Genomic DNA, 25,821 nt, shown 5'->3' on the forward strand with positions numbered 1-25,821 from the left:
TTGAAAAATTTTAACAAATAAATTCTATTCAATTTTATTCTTTACAGAAATATGAAATCATTTTCATTTCATTCAATTCATTCATTCATTTTCATTTAACTGTAATGACAATATTATATTTATAATTATTTAATATAATCAAGTTTTTAATTCCATAAATATTACTTAATATATTTATAATTATTCCAAGTAAGCATACTTTAGGTATTTAATTTGTTTCTAAGCAGGTTATAATATTTCCTACAACTTTCTCTACCCAAATTGATAATAGAGATTACTTTTACAAAAAACAAAAAAAATCTGAGTTAGACATCTCTCTTCTATCTATCCATTCTTGTTGTGATTTGCTATTAAACAATGGTGTTTGTATTTTAATCTATATTATCATATTTAATAAACTGTATTTTAATATTGAAAAAAATATATAAATAAATTTTAGAAGACAAATTTGATTTCCTAATGATTTTTGTCATTATAAAAAATTCAAACATTTTAAAAAATTGTAAAAATCAATTTCTTTTTGATTTTCACCAAATAGAATTTAAAAATTTAAGAAACATGCCTATCTCTTAAAAATTATGGCATGATTTTAAAACTTTAAATATAATTCTAAAAAATAAAAAGCTTCTAATAAAAAAGAAAAATTTTTTGAAAAGGTTAATCATTGCAATTTAGCATCTCTTACAATAAATATTAGAATCTTTGCAAAAATTTTGTTTATCAAATTTTGTAATAATATTTAAAGAACTTAAGAAAGAAGCACAAAATATTTATATATTTAAAAATAATTTAATCATTAAGATCAAAAATACATTATGTTAATTAAATAATATAAAATTTCTGCTCTATATTAAAAAGTAAATATTTAATTCTAGGGTAGATGTACCAGTTTTGGCCAGTGTACCAGTTCTGGTCAGAAAACAAATTTAACTTAAAAATATAATCACCACATATTCAAATCTGTCCAATGAAACAAACTTTTATTGTTAACTGTTCACACAGTTAACAATAAAGTTTCTTTCATTTGTGATTATATTTTTAAGTTAAATTTGTTTTCTGGCCAGAACTGGTACTACACTGGCCAAAACTGGTACATCTACCCTATATGTATTTCTCCAATCTATTGTACGTAAGCTGTTTTTTTTTTCAACCTCTGATGGTTCATAAAACAAAGACAAGTGTAAATAACAGAATGAATTTATTACCAAAAGTTAGGTACAAACATGGTTACTTTTTGACATAATTACCATGAAGATTGAAAAATTTGTCATATCTGTGGATGAGCTTTGCAATCCACTCTTCATAGAATGTTACCACCAGTGACTTGAGATGGACCTTAATGTTGTTTTGACGATTGTCATTAGTCTTGAACCTCTGCCTTCCTAGCCATCTCAAGTCACTGGCAACAACATTCTATGAAGAGGGGATTGCAAAGCTTGTCCACAGATATGACAAATGCCTCAATCTTTGCAGTGATTATGTCAAAAAGTAACCATGTTTGTACCTAACATTTGGTAATAAATTCATTTTGGTTATTTACACTTGTTTTATGGATCATCAGAGGTTGAAAAAACTGCCCTTGTATTTTAAAAAGTTTAACATTCATCCTGATATATCTCTAAATTTAGTCCTAAAAATTAAAAGAGTTATCATTCTCTTGTTGAATTATTGTTGAAAAATTAATATTAAACTTTATACCAATTTATAATTTTATTTCCTATATAGATTTTAATTATTTAACTTTAAATACTCTTTACCTTATTTTCTACAACCATATATAAATGATTGTTTAACCAATCAAGAGTTAATAAAGTTGAAACAGAAGATGTTGCTTCAATAATTGGTGGATTAAATTGAAATTTTTCATACATAGAGATGCAATAAATAGAACCTGTAGAGTCAGAAACATATATTTTTTCTTCTCTCATATGAAATGCCATACCTAAAAATAAAACAAAATTTTCATTTAAGAAATAGTTTTAAAATCAAAAAAAACTTTTTTCAGTAATAAAACAAAATTTTAAATATTGATTCATTTGTAAATCTCCACATTCATACATTATTCAGTATAATCCCAATTTACAATCATATCTCATTTCCAAAATATCTGTCATAAATCAAAATCTCATGGAGACAAGTTTGTCCATTATTTCTTATGTTTAAAATTTAAACTTCATTATATCATAACCAGTCACTCTACCAATGTTCTACAAATAGCATTAAAGTGTTTCAAAACATCTATTTACCTATTAACCAATAATTCTAAATAAAATAAAATGAATAAAATGAAAGTGTTCATTAAATGTTTTATATTCCCTGATATAAAATACTAATACAAAATGAGAGAAGTGAATATGATATAAATGACGAGTATATAAGTTGTTTAATATTTTTAATTTAACAGTAAGAAAATGACAGTTATAACAATAAGCAGAAAATAAGTAAAACAGAGTAAAATAAAATTGTTTTTTAATTAATAAAAATGTAATCACTAATAAAGAGTTTGTAATGTAGAGAGTAGTTTACTAAAGTGCACAACCCCATTAGAACAAATGGTGCTATCCCTAATGAACAAATATAAAGTGTGAATGAAACAAGAAAAATGGATGCTGGAACCTATGAGCCATCTAATTGGAGCATATAGGAATTTCCATCTAATCACCCTCATGATTAGAATATTTTGCTCTGATAAATATCAGTTGGTGCTTGTTGTAACAAATATTTTTTTTCATAAATTGAGAAGAAGAATAAAATAAAGTGTCCCATTCTATCAAATTCTCATATATCAAGTATTATGGATAAGCATCACATTGTAAATAAGTAAAAATACAAAAAAAAATCTAATAATAAACAAGTAAAACAGCAAAGTGGTATTTGGGACAAGACTATGTCTCAGAGACTCACTGCTAAGTGTAGCGTTGCCACCCGTCCGGTTTTCAATTCATTATCCTGGTTAACAATTAATTTTGTCCAGGATTTCATAGAAATTGTGAAATTATGATGAAACAAAATACTAGCAAATATTTTTATAAATTTATTTTAACAGCAAAAGACTTCACTCTTGCTGAAAGTTAATTCGCCATCTTACGCTGACATACATCGCAACCTGTTTTTTATTTTTTTTTTTGCTTCTCAACCTCTTTAAAGCTAAGTTATTTCATTTCTTAATTTAAGTTGCTCCTACACACGTCTGTAACTGGTTTAGAACTGGCTTGCACATTATTCTTGCATGGTAAAATAACATTGCACATGCATCAGGGACTTCTGTTCGAACAAATCTGACTTGCTGGGTCAGCAATTTTGAAAAGGTGGAAACACTAGGCTAACCAGAATCACTTTGACGCTCATGGCTGGTCTCGTTCTCATTCTCCAATCTTCTTTGGTATTGCTGGTTTTGAACGCGATCTTTGAAATTTCACCAGCCATGACCATGAGGTCATCCATAATGCATTTTCGGTGAAATTAACCTATCCAATTTCGAAATTTCTCTCCATTGTGTGTCGCTCCGGGTTGAATTTTTGCCGATGCCTAACGAAAATTTCCTGTTTTTGAAAAAAATAATCATGGCTATCGTATCATCTGAAATTATTTTTATTTTGCACAATATATATATATATATATATATATTAATAAATGTAAAAAGAAAACAAATTATATTTCAAAAGTTAGTTTTAATATAAAATTATAATGACGTGCCATCTAGTTTCAAAAACATTCCAATGATGAAACAAGATATCTCTGGTCAATCGGTCAAGGTTAACACGTGACGACCAGAGATATGTGGGGAAAACATGGGACAGGTAAATGGGTTTTTTCAAAGATTCATTTGTCAAAATTCGATTTAGCAACATTTGCTTTTCGAACTTCCCAACGCATGTGTTTATCAAAATTTGGTTTCACAATATTTGTATTTCCAACTTCCCAACCAGCAATACATGCACAAATCTCGCACTATTCCCTGTTTGTAAAGAGTGTTGCTATTTTGTATTTTATTTTGACTCAGTTCTCGATCCCCTGACTACTTACAAGTCTCGTTTTTTTTATGCATGCATGATTTGGGCACCTAATACTCTGTGCCAAATTTCAACTCTTGACATGTACTCCTTCATACCTCTAAGCTGGTAACACAGCAGGCAGTACAATTTTATAAACAAGACATAGTCTTGTCAAAAATAAATTGAATTTCTAGCTTAATTGAAATAACAATCTTATTCGGTGTGTCCATAAAATGTACCCAGTTTTTTCACACAACACTGATCACACATTAAATTTATAAAAATTAATTATTATAAAATCATATTTTCCAATATCAAATTTTCATGTTTTCAATGCAAAATTAAGATGTATTGTAAAAAATGTTATGACTGCAAGAAATCTCAACAAAACCTCACTTTATTTTAACAATAAGAAATTGTAGAATACCATAAAGAAAGAAAGAATAAAATGAAAATGATATCTATTACAGGAATCAAAATACAGTATATAAATATGCTCAAACTAATTAACAAATAGTAGCTTCATATAAAATTGAAAATAACATTGTTAGCTTGTTTGTTTAGTTTTGGCTTAATATTAACAATACTGACTCTAAAGAGTAATTAGTTTTTCTTGTGTAACAATCAAAAAACAATACAATTATCTTATGGAATAAATATTTTTATTACAAATTACTTACCTTTTGAATCTATATACAAATTTGATCAACCAAAAAAATTAGTTACAATTAGAAATAATCAACTTATCAAGAGTAAACTCAAACCTTTTTCAAGAAGTTAAATCTTTCATTTAAAAAATGTTTGGAATACAAAAATGTTTCAAATAAAAGATTTGATTTTTGAAAAAGATTTGAATTGCCCTCGATTGATTAATTACAATATGGAATCATTGTTTCCTTGTTTATAAACATAGAAACAAATTTCTTTTATAAGTATAAACATCATTAAACTGATCTTCAATATTAACACCAAATGATTGCCAGATTATATCGATAACCCAATATAATCTGGCAATTGTTTGGCATTAAATTTTCTTTTATAACAGTCATTTGTGCTATTTGTTAACTTACTGATTCTGTGTTAATGTTTATTTAATTTTGGTAAAACTTTTAATAACTTTTACATGCTGAATGACATGCATTGTAATATTGTATAAAATATAGCTAAAAAAATAATAGTTTCCCTAAACCATATAAGTAATTAATTTACAGCTATACTGATTATGATTTTGCTGGAATATCATCGTATTGATGATCATCACTAAGATAACATTTTATTTATGATAAGTGAATTGAATCAAATGTATATATTCTAAATCATTATTCTGAAAACTAATAAAATAAAATTTATTGACTGTAATTGAAATTTTATACATATTATATCAATGTTTATTATATCTCCATTTTATGACTTAACTAGTTCCTAGAAAACAATTATTAAGTGAATCATCCTATTTATTACAAACTCAGTGTCAAACTAATTAAGTTCTAAAAAAATTTTTAACTAAATAATACTACATAGGAATAGCCAACAAAATATTTGACAGTGAAACATGACATTTTATAGTTTCTTCTGTTGGTGTGCCACTGTGCTGTGTATCAGTGTTTGTTTTGGTACTGATTTGTCTGTAGAAGAGTTTTTCATTGTTTGTGAATAATTTATTTTGCTGTTTTCATTGTGAACATGTTTTGTATTGTTTGAGTCTATGTGCTTTGGCTATGAGTTTTTGTTTTAGTGTATCAATGTATTCTGTAATGCGTGTGTTGTGATGTTCATGTTTTGTGAGTGTTTTTATTTTCTTGAAAATGTTTTTCAGCTGTTTCCTTAATTTGGGTGTTATGTTGTTTTTAGTGTATTGTGTCAGCCTGCCTAATTGCTGTCTAATGTCATTTATTTGTGTTTCTATTCTTCTCTGCCAGGCAGGCTTGTGATAGAATTGTGTTTTCTGTGTATTTGTCTGTGATTGTACTTTCAGTCCATGGTGTGTCACTACTGTGACTGCCCCAGCATAAACTAATGTATGAATGTCTGAGAGTGTAGAAATTAAATGAATATAGTGTGGTAGTAAGTGACTGTTTACATAATTTAGTGTTTTTCCTACTACCTTTGACATGTTGATTTTTGGTATTCGTGGCCTTTGTGTGGGATCTGTACCTGTATATTTAGTGAGTATTTTCCTGAAATATAAGTGAGAGTGTATTAACTAAATCAATGTCTATGTTATCAGTGATGGATAAGGAAGTGTCTGTAGTATCATTAGTCGTAGTTGTTGTATGTGTGTTATTATCAATGCTTGTTGCTGGATTATCCTGACAGGTTATGTGATCTTCATTAATGTTAGATGTTTCTGTCTGTTGATGTATTTGATCAGCAACCTGTTGTTTGATAAGTTCAAGTGTTGTTTGGGGGATAAGGTTGTTGTGTATAATTGTTCTTTTTTGATCAACAACCCTTTGTTCAGTGACAGTGAGATGAGGATATTGTTGTGTGAATCTATGGTGTAGTTGTTGTCTGTATGCTGTCATGTTTGTTTCGAGTTTTGTGATGGTGTAGTAAGTACGGATGATAAACTCATTCATTTCTATTGTCCATTTCATTCATTGGCATGGTTTTCCAGCCTTTGTGGTCTGTGAATGCATTGCCACAGAAACACCAAGGCTGGGTTGGTTCCTCACATTTGTTGAGGGCATTGCAGTAGCCATGCTTGGGCCGGTGCTGCTTTCGTCACCGATAACCAAAAGAGACTGTGGCCTATTTTTGAATGTGAGCCTCTGCCTAACCCACAAACACGGAACTTGTTAACCCGAGCAATGTCCGAACCAGTATCATACTTAGATCTGGTTACTACCATGATAAATATCTCCACGGAATGTGGATTTGGTCACTCTTAGCTTCATTTCTCCCCATAGACATTACTGGCATGGATATCCCTACCAGGAGCTTGTGCTCCAGCCTGCATTGCCCTATGGATCAGTAAAATTACTGGGCTCTCCCACCATGACCACTGGGAGAGTTATTGTTATTGTTGTTGTTATTATTATAAATCTTTAACCAATCAAAAATTATAAAATTATTTTTAAAAATTACTAAACTTTTACAAAACATTAATAAAATATAACTAAAATGTTTAATCCTTTAATTTATAATTAATTACAAATTATTAATTAATGTAATTACTTATTAATTACATTAATTAATAATTAATTACTAAATTTAATAATTTAGACAAATGAATTTGATTTAATATCTACAGTTATATTGTTAAAATTTTAAGCATTTTAATGGTTTTTAATTTATTAGTTTAAATATATTCTAAAACATATAATTGACAAAAATAATAAAACTTTAATTACCAGTAATAAAAACTGATTTATTAGCTGGACAAAAAATTACTTCTTCAACATCCGAAATAGTTAAACTGTGTTTTGCTATACAGTGTTGAGTAGGAAATAAGAGGTACGGATCTACCATCTGAGATTCTAAATAATTAAAATCATCATTAAAATTCCATATCACATAATTATATGTTAAATTAGATAGTAATTTTATGTCTTAAAACTTATATAAGTTTTATATGAAATAGTCATTTACCACCATATTCCACAAATATGCACCATGTATCAGAAATACGTATTGTCAAATTTAATACTAAAAAAACTATTAGCAAATTATAATATTTATATACTCTGAAATTTTCTTAATTTTGATATCAGTCATAAATTTTATTTCTTACAATATTCCTACAAAATATTTAATTTTTGTTTTTCTAAAATACATGAAATTGAAAAAAAAATTAACATTTAAAAATTTGCTGTTGTTAGAACCACATTGTTTCTTTGACAGTTGTATTACATTGTTCTGCATTAAAATTCTTCCATGAAAGAAAATGTGACATTTTAACAAATTTTAGTGTGCTAAATATGAATCTGAAGTCAAAAATCTTCTATCACCCACAGTTTTTTTAAATACCACATTTTTGCAGAAAAATGCCTCTTTTAGACAGACTTTCTGTTACTGTTGTTTGAATAAAATATACAACCAGAAATCATATTTGCTAAATGCCAGGAATTGTCAGAAAGAGTGAGTCAGGAAATCTGAATTTTTTTCAATAGAGGACAATCTCAGTTTCTTTGCAACGATATACCACATTTGTTAAAGAAGCTTTGACTGCCACAGGATCCTATAGAATGGAGACTCTTTATTGACTCATCAAAGTTCAGCCTTAAAGAAGTTTTGCCATACAATGGCAAAAATCATTCATCTGTTCCAACTGCTCATGCTGTTCACATAAAAGAAACTTACAACAACATGAAGGTAAAGCTGGACAAGATAAAGTACAATGAGCATAAGTAGAATGTGTGTGCTGACCTCAAAGTCGTTGCAATGTTAATAGCATTGCAACAACTTTGAGGTCAGCACACACATCTACTTATACTAAATTCTGCTGTTTTTTACATGAATGAGACAGTCAAGCAAGGACCAGTCACTATTTGACAAAAAAGTGACTTGATCATGCCAGCAAATGTACAAAGTCAGAAGAATATTGCTTTTCTTGCTCTGGTGGAGAAAACTAAAATCCTCTTACCTCCTCTTCATATCAAGCTCAATTTGATGAAAAACTTTGTGAAAAGTATGGACAGAGAAGGAGAAGGCTTTGCATACTTGAAGCAAAAGTTTTCTCATCTGAGCAATGTGAAAGTAAAGGAGATAATTTTTGTTGGTCCCTAAGTAAGACAGCTTTTGAAGGAGCCTGGTTTCAAGGAAAAATTTAACCCAGCAGAAAAGACAGTATGAAACGCATTCAAAAATGTGAACAAGAATGTACGAGCTAATAACAGAAAATTGTGGAGAAGTTGGTAATGTTCTACCAAACACTGGATTGCAATATGCCACTTAAATATGCATTTCCTGCATTCCCACTTAGATTTTTTCCCTGCCAACCTAGGAGCTGTTTCTTATGAACACAGAGAAAGGTTCCATTAGATTCTTTCTCAAATAGAAAAGTGGCATAGCAGTATGTAGAATGAGAACATGTTAGTGGATTACTGCTGGACTCTACAGTGAGAAACTATAGAAAAAGAATTTAAAAAGAAAACATGTATCTCATTAAGAGTTTGTCTTTAAATGTATAGAATTATGAAAAAGAAATAATTAACATAAATTTATTTGATAAATAAATAAGCAATTATCTATAACCAGCATTAATTCTCTTTTAAACGAATGTTTTCTTCCATCTTTAAAGGTCATCATCAGGTTTCTATGCTTTGGAATGTTTGTAAAAGAAGTTCTTTTACAGGTAATTGCTTATTTATTTATTGAATTCTATACCAGTAATATCATGATGATTATAAATTTATTTGTATGTGATTAGCCAATTAACAATGTGTGTAGCAAGTAAATATAATATTTTGAAAAAGCATTTTCCTTCAAAAATTTGATTTCTTTCAAAAGTGGCAAGTAGTCAATTATTTTGCCAAATTCAGATTCAGCACCATTAAAATTATAAAAATCAGTAAAAATGTTTGATGGGACAGAAATAAACTTTTTTTTGACAAAATAGTGTTATTAGTTTGATAGTTGATAGGTTGCAATACATTGATAAATTGAATGCAGATGTACTGTCTTGCACTCCAGTATTCCATAATATTCAAAAGTTCATTGTTTTCAGTTAAATTTTTTGAAATATTTAAATAATCATATTAATCACTATTTCTCTCTAGTTATATATTGCTTTAATTGGTAAAAAATAAAATAATATTTTATTTATTTTAATCATTATATTTTTATTTAAAAAAATTTTTGATTTTACAATTTCTTTTTTTTCACAAATTTTTTAAATAGTTATCCAATAAGTTATTTTTAAGAGTAATTAGTGTTACAATAAATTAAGTAATTTTGAAATTTTTAAAATTTTGTAACTTTCCAGTATATATGCATTTTGTTTTTTCATGCAAATGATCAAATAAGTAATTAAAAGAGAATAATTAATACAGGAAATGTAAAAAATTAAGTAATAAAAGATATATTACAGTAATTTTTGAATAGAAAAAAATTGTCAAATTTTATATTACCAAATAATATTTTAGATTTTCATTTAAAAAAATTCAGATATCAAAGATAAAAATATAAGGAATAGCCTTATGCAATTTTGTGTCTACACACTGTATAAGAATAATTATTATTATATGATGGATTATTAAGAAAAGGACAGATTAATTTTAAAAAGTAATATATAATCAGCATTTAAACTTTAACTAGTCACTGTAATTAATATAATGAAGTAAAACAATACACCTTTAGCAGTGGATATGGTTTGAGAAATGCTAATGTTTTCAACAGTTAACCAAATGATGACCATTAACTAGGTCAAGAATGTTAGCATTTCTCCAACCTTACTCACTGTTAAAGATGTAGTGCTTATTTCCTTAATCTGTATTTAATTGGAATCTCAAAGAGATACACAGGCAATGCATTTATTTGAAAATAATCAGAAAAATAAATGCAAATTTAATACTAATTTAAGAAAACGAAAAAAAACGAAAATATCAAGCACAAATATTTACAATTGTTTTTAGCCTTTATATGAAAAATGTGAGAGTTAGCAACATATATAAAAACATGGTAACTTGTGTAGTGCATCAGAGACAAAACAATTTTGATTTGGAGAACAAAATTAGAAAAATATTAATTTTACAGATATTTTAAATAAAATTTCTCAATAATTTTTCAAAAGCATATTTTTCAAAATCTCAGATACTACTTGAGTTCTCACAATTAAAAGAATGCATTTAGTTGCTACCATATAATCTACATAAATAATTAGTAAATCATTATAATTTTATATTTTATATACAGTGGAACCCCTGTTAACAAATGCCCTGGTTAACGACCAAATCGGTTAACAAACTTTTATTTTGCAAAAATTTTGCAAATTTGACGAAATTTGGATAACAAATGTAACATTTTTTTGTGTCAAATTTTAGTTGCTGTTAGGCATGCGCGAGTTAAGCATTGCTTTTCCAAGTGTTTATGCTAAACTTCCTTTTTCAGTTTTGTGATTTATATATTTAATCAATATGGCATGCAAGAAAGAGAAAAGGGATAGTGGCAATAGAAAATGACTATGTGATATAAACAACAATGCACTATCACGTTTAAGAAAAATTTTGATTAAAAGAGTGAGACAATCAACTTTAGATCAATTTCTTGTTCGTTACCAAAAGAGACATCAACTCGAAGAATCTCCCAATGAAGTGCTACCCATTATTTTTTTGGAGAGGGATTTCCCTTCTAAGCATTAAACTCTGTATATCTCCACTCCTCTGCCACCAACTACAACAAACAAAATTATGTACAGTGCTATTTTATTAAATAAAGTTTACATGTTTGTTGCTGTAATGATAGATACTATGTTTTCTTACATTTTTATCAAAGAAAACCTACTGTATTTTACAAATAAAATCACAAAAATTTTGGAGGCTAGAACAAATAAATTGTATTTGCATTAATTTCTATGGGAAAAATTGCTTCGGTTAATGAATGGAGTTGCAGAACAGATCAAGTTCGTTAACTGGGGTTCCACTATATATTATTTTCATCTATATATAATAAAATCAACTATTTACTTGAATTTCTTTCTTTTTCTGGTGTTGTTATGTTTCTGCTATCAGATGGCCCTTCTCCTACATTATTTCTTGCTGCCACAGCTATAACATAAGTTGTATTTGGATGCAAATTTGTAAACATATAATGAGGTTTATCTGTCTTATCTAAAACATCCTATAATTAAAATATGCCAATTATAACATTATGATTTAACTAATTATTAATATTTATAAATTATTATTATTAATTAATTCAATTAATTAATTATTTATAATTAATAAAACTAAGGTAATCCTTTACAGCTTTAAGTAAATGTTTTTATAATACACTTCAATGAGATCAAACATTCAATTTAAAGGATTTTTTAAAAAATATCACTGTCATCATTATCATGTTTGTTTGCTTTTTTTACTTAATATAGCTTTTTATATTTAATAAAATCTTAATAATTATTTCATGTAAGAAAATATACTAGACTACAATTTCTTAGTTTAGATTAGCTAACTTTAAAATTTTGATTGATATCTGGCTAATAATGAAATTTTTCCTGATAAAAAATCTTAAATGATAATGATTATTTTTTAAAATATGGTTGAAAAGATTGTAGAATATGCAAGACTTCTGGAAATCTTCCAAAAGTTTTCTTACATAAATTAAATATAAAAGGAAAATTAATATTATGTCAGTTAGTTTAGTAAAGAGATTTTTTAGACTGTTTTGAAAAGTTTAGAATGAAGTTTTATCTAACTTATTGTTGATTCTTGTATTCTAAGGCAGAGTTTTCCAAACTTGGTGTCTAATAATGATCACATGAATATAATTGATTAAATAATATTTTTTGGATATAAGAGAGTCAGAGAATGACTTTGTTTCTTAACTTTCTGTGAAGAAAGTCAATAAACAGTAAAGTAATACTTCTGTATGGGCATGAAACATTTGGATAATAAGTATAGACTACAGTGAGTCTCAGCCATCATAGTGAGCTACATTCACCTCTTCAACAACTGGTTGTACGTAATAAAAATGCACTCAAATATACCCAAAACCAACAAAAAGAATAGATATATTTAGTAACACAAACATTTTCATACATTTGTAATAAAGATCATCAGATATAATCTACAGATTTGGAACAGAACAATATTTTACATATTCAAACAAAATTAAAATTCAAAACCTTTCAGTAAGGAGAAGCCTAGACTTGCAAAATTGTGCAATGTTACAAATAAAGATATAACTAAAAAATTAACCATAAGAATAAATATAAGCATTTTGTTTTTATTTTTATTTCACAGACTAGGTGTAAATATTATAAGCATGAAACACAAATAAATGTAGCAAACAGATATCTAAGAGTTTCAATGTATGCTGCCATATGTGAGGTTCCAGAACAAGTCCGAACCAATTATTGATCAAGCTAAAATATATATATTTTAAAATAGAATAAAAAAGTGTATTATATACAGTTTAAAGCAGACATGTCAAAGATATGGCCCATGGGCCAGTTATGGCCTGTGAGACAATTACTTGTGGCCCACTACATAAATTCAATAATGCTATTTGTTTATATTTTATCATCTTGATACCAAAGAAAATGTGATATTTTGTACTTAAACAAATAATACTTAATAAACAAAATTGTTGAACTCAATAATTATTATTATTGTTTTTATTTTTATTTTTATTTATTCATATTACTTAGTGTTATTTATTTCATTTGATTTGATTTATTTTTATGTTTTCTTGTTTACATTATGTGTTCTCTATTTCATCTTTTGAATTTCAAATTAAAGTCAGTCTCTGCAAGATCATTTATTACATAATTTGCACCATTTTGCATATAAAATGAGTGTTTTCAAAATATTAGTAAATTACAGTTTATTCTTGTACTTTGAGTTTTGCAATCCTTATTTTCAGGTCAGTTTACAGACCTGCTTCAGGCCTGTAAATTGGCCAAAAATGTTTGTTCTGTGATTAAAGTTATTGCTGGAAAAGTACAAATAGTAGTTTTTCTAATTTATTGTCAAATCTCGGGTTATTAGAAAGGTGTTTTTTTTTGAGTCAGCTACTTTTAGGCTACTTTTTAGAAAATTTTTGGCTACAAAAGCTAAAAACATCTGGCCCGCTGTCATATTCAGACAAAAAATTGGCACTTAAGTAGTTTGAGTTTGACACCCCTGGTTTAAAGAGAAGCTATTGGTGAATTCTCCTTTTGAAAATGGTAACTTCAACAGGTAATAGCAAAGAATTGCCATAAATCTTCTTGATGCAATAAACTTCGTCTATATGGCATGGTAAAATGTATCAATGCAAACAATATCAAATTGTTTTCAACATGCTGGCTTTCTACAAACTAATGAAAAAGAGTTTGATTCAGATGATGAAACAATCAACAATCTTTCAAAAAATGAATTTACAAATGATGAAACAAAAAGTGTTCAAGATGTGCTCCCTCTGCAGTTACTGGATGCATTTTCTGATTACAATTTTGAAGAATATGTCAGGGTTGATGACAGTGTTATTAGTAGGGAACTTTTGACTGATGATTATATTACAGCTTCAGTGTTTTCCAAAAATAATGAAATTAGTGAAGATGAAGATGACAATACAACACATGCAGATGGTATCAATGTTCTGATAATCCTAGTTTCTGAAGTTTTGCAAACACTATTGTTATTCAAGAGTTTTTACAAATGCACAATTCTTCACAAAATATTTTAAATAGTTTTTCTGTGGTGGAACTATATATTACAGAATGCAATGCAACTAACAAAAATTGACAAAGAAAAATAACAGAGTTTTTTAAGTAACCATGCACATTTATATTGATGTTTTAATGGGCAACTTCCAATGCAATAATTTGTTACATTTTATCTTTGAGACATTAAACTTTAATTTTTCAAAATTATACTATGTTTTATTTTATCTGGTTTAACCAGTTCAAATGATCCATACAGGTTCATTATAAGCAGACACTATTGTATTTTTAAATAAATCTGTGAATTTTCTTACAACATATAATTGTGATAAGATTTTAAGTCATGTAATTATCAAAACTAAAAAAAATTTTCTTATATTCTTATTAACTGTTATGATGACATAATTTATATTATTGTTTCAGCAGATTTCAGACTTATAAGTGTTTTTTAAGACAGACAATAAGTAATACATAATATGTTGTTTACAACCACAAATAATCAAAACTGTATTAGAAAACTTATTGTGTGTCTGATAAAAATACTGTGAACATATTTTTACTGTTTATTTGTTATATAAAATTGATCACATATTTTGATTAAATCATATATATTTTAAAGTATCTTGTCTTTCATCAATATATCAATCAAAAATAAAAAAAAGAATACATTAGTAATGTAATATATATGTAGTAAAAAAATTACTAAAATAGAAAACAATACTATCAAAAATTAAATAAATATTAAAAGAATGTTGAATATTTTTTTGTAGATATTTCAATTATAGTTACAAAAACTTTTATTTTATAATTTTGTATTTGATATGTAAGTGCTTAATTTAATTTTAATTAATTACACTGGACAACAATGATTTTGTTTTGGGCTCAAAATTAGAATATTCTCATGTATTTTCATCTGCTGAATTCAAAAGTCTCCATAAAAATGACTGATTAGCTCTTGCTTTGGAGATACAGTGATATGTTATTTTTTAGAGTCTGCATTTGTATTCTGGAAAAAATTTATTTTTTGGGAGTTGTCACACCTCTCACACTGAATAGCAAAACGTTCTCCATATGTTTGTAGGTTATAAACATAATAAATGTAGCTATGACTTTGAGTTTAATATTGCTTCTGTTTTTCTTGGTTAAAATTTCTGGTTTTGGAGTACTTTTGAAGTGTAATACTGGTTATACCAAAATGCCACGAAAATGTGTAAATTTAGTGAACAATTTTTGTTATATTCGTAGTGAAATAACATTTTCGTCACAGAAACACAATCTGATGCCTCTTCTGAAGACTGCCTATCACCATTATTTGGGTATAAAGGTAAGGGCAGGATAAGTCATGGGCCCCATGTTGCAACTCCTGTTCAGTTATACTACGAGAATGACTGAAAAATAAAAAATGATCTATGGCTTTTGCTGTGCCTAAGGTTTGGCGGGAGCCTACAAACCATACAGATGACTGCTATTTCTGCTTAACTCCACTTATAAAGGCAGGATTGTCAATTGAAGAAAAAAGAAACAGTTCAATACCCAAATATTCCATCTGCAATTCGACCTATTCCACATTCAGATAGTTTACCAGTTCCTACTCCATTCCAATAATATGAGCTTGAAGTAGAAAATGAAGAAAGTGTGGGAGAAGAAGAACCCAACAAGCATTCCACATTCCATGGCCCTGATTTTGAGATAAAAAATGATACACCGCAGACTGAATTAAGCGAAATTTAGTGATCTCATTCAAGATCTAGTCTTTTCAAAGAATAAAGCGGGACTTCTAGGGTCAAGACTACAGCAACGAAATCTTCTCCAACGTGATGTCAGGATCTCACAGTACAGAGAACGTCAGAGGAATCTGATTCCTTTTTTTTGAGAAGAAAAACAATCTGGTTGTTTGCTGTGATGTTAATGGCTTGATGAAATGTTTGAATTTCAAATTCAAACATTTTCAAAAATTCAAAAGCACTTTCAATGTTGTTAACATATGTGATTAAAATGTGTCGTTTCTTCTTAAGCATTAAAATCACTTGTTTGCATTACTTTGAAAATGTTTGAATTTCAAATTCAAACATTTTCAAAAATTCAAAAGCACTTTCAATGTTGTTAACATATGTGATTAAAATGTGTCGTTTCTTCTTAAGCCATTAAAATCACATACTTTCACCTCTTGTATATCACAGAAACTAGAGCTAATAAAAATTTTTCTTTGTCATATTCAATTTTATCACCCCAAAATTAGTAAGATTCCACTCATGAAATAAAGGAAACATTCAAAAACATTTTTTTTGTTGTCCAGTGTTATCTAATGATATCCAAATATTTAAACTAAACTTAATGATTTTTGCTATATGAATTAACAATGATTCCAGATCTTTAACTAAGTTTAAATATATAATATTTTAGTTGGGAATGTATTATAATAATATCCAAAATATTTTATAATTACATTTTTATGTTTTCTATAAATATTTAGTAAAATAATTAAATTTTTTGAATTCATATTAATAATACATAATTTTAAATTATACAAAAAAATCAAAATTATATATATGAAAAATTAATAAAACAGTTTTAAATGAGTAAATATTGTTATAAATACAAAATACCTTTATCGTAACATTCCCAGATGGAAATTGGTACAAACATAATTGATATGAAACAATTTCTCCATTTGGAAATTGTGGTCTAGTCCAACTGACAGATATCTGATTTGGACTCACAGCAATTGCACTAGTAATTGTTGGGGCAGTTGAAGGAACTATAAAGAAGTAAAAATATAATGAATTTCGAAATATCGAAATTATTATTCATTTATGTCTTATTATGATATAAATATTAATGTAATAATTTATTATCCTAATTTATTTTAAAAGAAAATAAAAGTGAGCAATTAGAAGATTCATCTACTGTTTTTATTAAATTAAAAATCATTACAATTTCATTAATAAAATTAAATAAGGTTATTACCACCATAAGATGTTGTTGTAATTGCAAAGCTCTCCTTAGATAATAAAGGTTTATAATGAGGTAGTAATATCCATGCTATGCGAAACTAAGCATAAAAAATTTTAAATATTAAAATTGATCTTAAAACATCACAAATGATATAAAATAAACAATTTACATTTTATGTACAACTATTTAAGAACATAAAATATGTACAGAGTGGTCTCATTTTACAGAGTTGCATGTCATCAGGTACAGTACAATGTAAAACAAATTTCAATGCAAAATTTGCATTAAAATTCTGCATTGCTGCAAAATTATGCAGAGAAGATTGTGTAAACACTTACAGTTTATACAGTTAACAGAAAAACATTAAAATGTATTTAAACATTTTACTTTAATTTTTACTATAATGAATAACATTTTAGTCCAATGTTATTTTACTACATCATATTAAGTACATATTTGAGAAAAATACATGCAAATCAGTGTATTCACCAGAATGTATAGCATTCAATAGTTCTCTGTGTTTGAAAAGTCTAAAGCTGGAAAAGTACAGTTTGCTGACTTAAGAGTTAGATTCAGTGACACTAGGAGTGGATTAATCTAATCATTTATCATCCATAAAAACATGAATCCATGCATATCAATCCCATGTAAAATAAGATCCTACTGTATACTTTTACTGTTACTAGAACAACAATTATTTTAAAAGTACATTTAAAACTAAAAAACCTGTAGTTATCATTATACTATTCAACTATTTATAAATAATAAATTAATTAAAAACAACTACTTATAATGAATTATTCTTTAAAAAATAAAACAAAAATAACATTCTAAAAGTAGGAAATGACAAAACTAATGGAATTTATCTATTTATAACAATGAAAACATATGGATAAACTTTTAGTCATGTATTAGCTATAATTATTTCATCCATCATAATATATTTTGTCATGATAATATATTATCAACATACACTTTCTACAAACTATATCAAGTCTTCCCTATTTTGATCCAGAAGTATTTACTTTTATAAACATGTTATAAAATGCTATGTCAAAAAAACTTTCCTATTTTGTTCTTGTGAATTTTTCAATCATATTGATTATAGGGTAGTGCACAAAATGATCCAACATTTGTTTTATTAATAAAATCTTCATTTAAGTTACAATAGCAGAGTCTAGCATATAAAAAAAATTTTTATGCAATTGTTTTCCATCTTCTGTGAATCAAATGTTCAATATGACCACCATTATATGTGGTAACTTTTTCAACATAAACTATGATGATGTTGATCTCTTGACAGCATATATTCGCAGTTATCTCATTATAAATCTAAATGAGGTCATTACTGCTCTCAATTCCACTACTGTTTGTGGTTTTCTCCTTTCCCCAAATAAACATGGGTTTAAATCAGGACTATTTGGGGACCAGTTCTGTCCACATATAAACTTTGCATGCAAAAACTTGGTCCCAGCAGTCATGAACTGTTGGCCAATTTTTTTTTTTTTTGAAGGAATAGTGAACAGTGAGCCTGATGCATAAGGTTCAGCTGCTTGTGCTGAGCTTCTTGCTACAGGTTTACTGTTAAAATTCCAATGGTTCATGCAGGATGGAATCAGACTGTGAACATCAAATGTTTTGAACTTGCTGCATGACACTTTCAACTTATGTGTCATCTCAAACCAATTTCCTGATCAATTCTTATGTGGATAGAATTATCCCCCAAACAGTTCCAATTTAAACCCATGTGACTATTTTCTTTGGAGATTCCTTAAGAAAAACCTTTTCTGAAAAAGCTGCAAACAATGGTGAAACTGAGAACACTAATCATTCAGGTTTGTAGTGAGAAAACTGAGGATATGTACTGTTGAGTGATCAAAATCAGTTTGTGTTGAAGTTGCTACATTTAATGGTGTCATGCTGAACACTTGATTCACAAAGAATTAATCTCTATTCAATGGTCTTTCTTTTTGTGTTTTTGCTATTTTAATTTAAATAAAGATTTTGTTAATAAAACAAATGCTGGATCATTTTTTGTGCAATCCTGTAGATTTTGACACTCACTTATCAGTTCATACATAGCAAGCCTTTATCAAACTGTTTTGCACATTTATTAGTATTAATACCATTTTTTTTTTTTTGTTGTATGTTCCTTGGAACCTAGCATTAAAAACTTATCACACAGGAACACTCCTCTTGATGGAAAAAGTGGATTTTTATTTTCTACATTTTACAAATGATATGCATTTTGGGCCTTATGCCCCTCTTCAGTCTTTATTATGTATAATGATAAAACACAATAATGTATAAGTACGGTAATGTATAAAAAGGTATAATGTATAAGTCTCAATAGCAATCTTATGCTAGGTTCCAAGGAACATACAACCAATTGAGAGAACAGCAAGCACTCAAGTACCATTTTTTCACTAAATTCATTTATATCACTAAAAGTATTGTTTGAAACAGAGTGAACATGAGCAGTTCACCTGTTCTAATATTTCCAATTTAAGTATTATAAAAAATTTCTATATTTAAATGCAATTTTTAAATTATTAAACTTAAGTAATCTTAATATTAGATAATATAGTTTCATTATCATACTATTTGATATATAACTAACCTTATATTTTGTGTAAGGATAGAGATGTTTTATTTGAAGAACATTTGTTTCTAGTGGGTTTTCAGAATCATAATATTTCCATTCTTTAGGATTAGATTCATAACACCATTGTACTAAATATGTTATATTACTATATTTTGATTTTTCCCATTTTATTGTTACAGAATTATTTGTTTGAGATCCAGCAACAAGATAAGGAGCTGAAGGTATACCAATTTCATCTGTAATATGAAAAAATACATTTAAAATTTTAAAACTTTTCACAATATGTAATAATAACAATAATTTCTTAAAATCTATTAAAAAACAAATTTATTAAGATTAAGAAATTAAATTAAAATTTTTATGTTTCTGTACAATAGATTTATTTAATAATTAGAATTTATTATAAAATAATAATAATAAGTATTTCTAAAGTATACTCAAATATAATAGTAATGTCATTTTCATATGTGTCACTAGTTAAACTTGTGTCATTCTAATATTGGATATTCTTAATATGTTCTTGTATTTAAAATATGCTGTATTGGCAAATTTACATATTTATAACAAGTAAGTTAGAGAGGCACTTTTACTTTAATTAAACAATCACTGAGTAAAGTTTAAACCACCTTTCATACAGTAATCAAAATAACTCAATAATAAATAAATATCTTAAATTTTATTAAAAAATACATTTAGTCTTAAAACATGAAAATTTATATGTTGATATATGTTACAAAAATATTTTGTTAAATATATTATTAATACAAAAATTTTTTTTATTTCAAGTAAAAATACTTTATACATAACAAGTCATACTTTTTGGTTATAGATTCAGTAAAAGAAAAATTTTTATAATACTTTATCACTTGCAAATTCATTCTTCATTAAACTCATCTTTTTTATGGCTATCCAAATATATTACATGTGTTTTTTTTTTATTCCTTAAACATGTATGCAAAGCTAATATAAAGAACTCTTTGTCAATACTAAATTTATTAATTTATAAATTATTTTTCAAAATATAAAAAGATTTTAAAAATTATTTATCCTATTTATCCAATAGAATTAAATAATGAGTGTTTAAAATAACTTAAAATTTGAAACTTTTTAATATAATCAATATAATTTAAATGTATGCATGTCTGTTTCTACATAATAATCAATGTGACAGTAAATTAATAAAAACGTTATAATAGTAAGTTATTTATTGTCAAATTAATATTTTTTATAGTTCTATACATTATACATCTAAACTATTTTTGAAGTTTTAAAATATGCCAATTTTAAACATCCAAATAGCATATTTTCATGCTTACCTGCAATATCATATACCTCACAGAAAACTGCTAAAACAAAAATAAAACCTTTGCATAATCCATCCCACCATATACATCTTTGCAGCAGTCATTGAACTACAGGCACAAGTTTGTGATTGCACTTTAAAATAAATGGTATAGTTTGCCCCATTGCAAAACCCTTATCCCTTTTCAAATTGTTGTTAAACACAGATAATCTGCAGGTTATATGCACGAAAATACCATATACAGTGGAACCTCGCTTAACGAGCATAATTCGTTCCAGAGTCTTACTCATAATGCAAAACACTCGTTAAGCGAAACAATTTTTCCCATAGAAATTAATGTAAAATGCGATAATGCGTTCCAGGCCGAAAAAATGCTCAAATGTTTTATGTATAACATTTATTCAAAAAAAAAAATTGTACAATATACACTGTTGAAGAGCGTGAATCATCATCATCATCTTTTCTTCTAGTGCGAAATGAACCATCCTGAAATGAGAATTCAATTTGCAGAAACAAAAAAAAAATCACAGCTAATATGTTTGATAAACACTCCAAACGATATGCCAAATTCTTGGGTTATGTAAAGGCTATAATTAAATATTAGAAATTAATTAATTTGACTAGAGGTAGGCAGTTATGTTTCCATCTCGTATTAAATTTAATAATTATAAATAGTTAATTTTTATCATAAGACAAAAACACCTTGATGCTGAGAACGTTTAAATTTAATCAAAAACAAACGTTTTCGGCCCACTCCATGAGCCATCGTCAGGCTAACTACATTCGAATACAATTTCGAACTTTAATTTTTAATTCAGACATTTCTAAAATTTAATTTGGAATCGGTCATTAAATTAAATGACCCAAGAATTTGGCATATCGTTTGGAGTGTTTATTATATAAATGGGCTATGGTTGTTGATGTTTATAAGTAATATGTGTGAACACAAGTTTGGAAAAATATGTGATCACAAGCGACACTAAGATGCTAGCAGAAGGAGTGCTAAACAGACTGATGGAGCATACCGCATGTGCACAATTCAGGACATCTCCTCTCCTTGTCACTCGTTATTCGAAATATCGCTCATTAAGCGAGGCAAATTTTTACAATTTGTTTTGCTCATTATGCGAAATACTCGTCGTGTGAGGTGCTCATTAAGCGAGGTTCCACTGTATTTGTAATTGCTGTATGAATATATTTATTCAAACAACAATTTAAATACAAACTAAAGTACTAAAAATACTTTAAAAATAAATGTTTACCTTTCAATGATTGAATGTATGCAGTAACTGCAAAGTTACAACCCATTGTGCAGTATAAACCCTAAAATTAAAATATAAGTTTTTATATTTTTTTAAATCATACTAATAAAGTTTTATTTAAAAATAGGAAAATTTCATAAAAAATTAATTTGCGATTAAATTAACCATTCAGTTACAATGAATACAGGAAATGTCCCTTATTAAGATTGTTAGAGCAATATTTTTTTATCTATTTTGTTTTTTAATGGACAGTTTTATGATGGGTTTCTATTATTTTATATAAAATAAAAACTCATCACAAAATTAAATAATTACCACTAAGTAGATTAATATGGCTTACTTTTTTATACCAAAACTAATAATACTATTAGTATCTTTAAAAAATCTGGAAAAAATTTCTGAATATTTGGAAATAAAATTCTCAAAGATTGAGTAAATACTAAATTATTTTAATCGTTATTAACTTTCTACTAAATTAATATATAACTAAATATAATTTATAAATTCATTAATGTATTCAAGCTAACAACTTTTCAGCAATTGGCAATTTGTAGCATTTGTATAGTTAACATACAAATTAGTATCCATCTAAGGTTTATGAAATTAACAAATCTGAATTTATTAAATACTTCTATAAATAAATTTTTAATATGAAAACTATTTTTATTTTAAAAATTGAATTGTTTTTGTATCAGCTGCAATCAGTTGAATGTTGAATTTTAAATAAATCATGTCAATTCCAAATTTAATAAAATCCTACATTTATGTTATGTAACTAAATTTTAGAAAATGTTACATAACACTGTAAATTTATTAATATATTATAATAAGGAAAGTAAAATTGCTGAATTTTTATTACATCATTACATAGTTAGGGCCTACTCCTTAATAAAATTTCATTATATCGACTTCTAATCATAACAAATTATTGTTTACTTACAGATCCATTTACTTTCATTTGACCCTTTCTTTTAATAGTTGTATCATTGTCTAACTATGATCATAAATAAATAGCACTCAAATTATAGATCATAGTTCTAAATTATATGAATATTAACTGAAGCAGAAAATCAAAATAAATTGCAATCATAATTAAATTCATTATAGACATAAATTCTTAAAACTTCAATAATTTAAAAAGAATTCAGTAAAAAATATAAACAAATATAATTTTTTCAACAACTTTTCTTTAAAAAATGGTAAGAATTAACAATTCTAAATAAAGGTACTGCTTTTTTTAAGGTTAGCTATATTAAACAGAAAAACATTAAAGAAAGATGCAAGACGGGTGTTAATTTTAATGCAAATAAGTTATCGATATTGTTCATACAAAAACTTTTTAGTTACGACTAGCATTATTAGTTGTGACTAAGTTGTATGTGATCAAGTTAAAGATAAATTAAACACACTACACAAAAGTCTGGGCACATTACAATTGAATAGAAATACATACATCACACTACAGAAGGCCACTATATTGAATACATGTCATATTGTGAGGAAATTCCTGAATACAGAGACACACACTGATACACTTCTTTAATTTTTGTTTTGGTTACTATGCCTTGACTTTGGTCTGGCATAGTACACAGCCACCGGTGTTAACCAAGTATATCTCACATAACCCAACACAATAATAATAATTTTTGCAATCACATATACAAAAAGTATTAAAAAAATTATAACAACAAAATAAAGAATGTTTTATAATTAAAAATTTTGTTTAAAATACAATTTGTTTCAAAAAATTAATAAGTAAATTAAATTTATAATATAATTTAAATAAACATTACTTTTTTTCAATTTATGTAATTGTTTAACTTTATTCAACTATTATATATAATCTCTAATGTTGATGGATATTTCTGTAATAGATATTTATAAATGTCTAAAATACAGGGTAATTTAAGTCACAAAAATTTTTAAAAAATTAATAACTCACAAACTATTTACAGTAAGATGATGCAGTTTTCACAATAATGCTTAGAAAGAAGTGGAATAAAAATTTTAGTACCAAAATAGTTACATTTCTTGCCATAGATGGCTCTGTAAGAAACTGAAAGCATTTGTAAATTTCTTAAAATAAGAATAAAAAAATAAAAATGTTTTTAGTGTAAACTCTAGAACAACAACACAAATTATGTAATGTTATCAAGTGTAATCTTATTCTTGCCACCTATGGCAAGAAATGTAACTATTTTGGTACTAAAAATTTATGCATAAAAAATCCCACTTCTTTCTAAGCATTATTGTGAAAACCGCATCATCTAATTGTAAATAGTTTGTGAGTTTTTAATTTTTTTAAATTTCTGTGACTTTTTAATCACCCTGTATATAAATATAAATAAATATAATAGACATTTATTTGTGAAATATATTTAAAATAATTATGAAATGAAAATATACAGTATATATATTAAATTTTTATTCATTTAATGACTTTGGATGATTTAAAATTTTCCTTTAATTCTAATATGTTAAAAAATAAAAATAAAATATGAATGCATTAGAGATTTATAGCAATGTTACTTATATTTTTTTCTCTTAGATATCATTCTAAATGATAAATTCTCTAATGCAAAAAATGCAGAAATATCAAGATATGGTGATTTTATAGTAGATCCTACCTAGATAACAGAAACACTTTCATTAAAATATACACACAGGGATATATGTACGACAAACACAGAACCAATTTCTGGTGAGTATAATACAAAAAACAAACACTGAACAAATGTTTTCCAACTTCTTCAGAGTTCTTCTTCAGGTGTGATTGAACAGTTATCCAATGGAACATTATTGAAACTAACTTTTACAAGTAGGTGTTAGTTCCGATAACATTCTATTGGGTAACTGTTCAGTCATACCTGAAAAAGAACTCTGAAGCACTTGGAAAATGTTTGTGCAGTGTTCATTTTTTGTATTATCAGAATAAATAAATAATCATGAAAAATTTAAATTAAAAACTTGGAGATATTGAAAACATATTTTTCAACATCTCTAAAGTTTTATCTTACAGGAAAGCAAATATTAATGTTGAATCTTATTGGTTTAATGTCATTTCAAAATGATCTATTAAATCTTAAATCTATGTACTTTTAATATTGAGTTAAGGCAATAAAAAATATTTTACACTTACCCATTGATTTGAGGAGTTCTTTGAAATTTGCTGTTAAAAAAATTTTTAAAAATTATATTCATATGAGAAAATAATGATTTAGATATCATTAAACTTTTAACAAAATAAACTATTAATGATTGTTTCATTAAATGTTAAGATGGAAAATTTTATTATTACTTTTTTCATTAATCACCAATAATTAAACCATTATTGAAATAATTATATTTCAGTATCATATATAATAATTTTTTAAGAATGTCAAAAATTCTAAATTTAA

General features: G+C 26.7%; 1 protein-coding gene across 1 annotated transcript in view; it reads right to left on the reverse strand.

The window, feature by feature from the left end:
* The window catches only part of LOC136979855 (proto-oncogene tyrosine-protein kinase ROS-like), a 140,265-nt gene that overhangs the window by 76,194 nt on the left and 38,250 nt on the right, over positions 1-25,821 (reverse strand). The window contains exons 4-11 of the mRNA XM_067275876.1: positions 25,563-25,592; positions 22,424-22,484; positions 19,874-20,094; positions 17,266-17,350; positions 16,905-17,056; positions 11,621-11,774; positions 7,349-7,474; positions 1,758-1,942 (exon numbers count right to left, since the gene is read on the reverse strand). Coding sequence (XP_067131977.1) covers positions 1,758-1,942; positions 7,349-7,474; positions 11,621-11,774; positions 16,905-17,056; positions 17,266-17,350; positions 19,874-20,094; positions 22,424-22,484; positions 25,563-25,592 — 1,014 coding nt within the window. The remainder of the gene's footprint in view (positions 1-1,757; positions 1,943-7,348; positions 7,475-11,620; positions 11,775-16,904; positions 17,057-17,265; positions 17,351-19,873; positions 20,095-22,423; positions 22,485-25,562; positions 25,593-25,821) is intronic.

Source organism: Centruroides vittatus, unplaced genomic scaffold (genome assembly GCF_030686945.1).
Source record: "Centruroides vittatus isolate TY-2023 unplaced genomic scaffold, ASM3068694v2 contig_651, whole genome shotgun sequence".
NCBI classification, from domain to species: Eukaryota; Metazoa; Arthropoda; class Arachnida; order Scorpiones; family Buthidae; genus Centruroides; species Centruroides vittatus.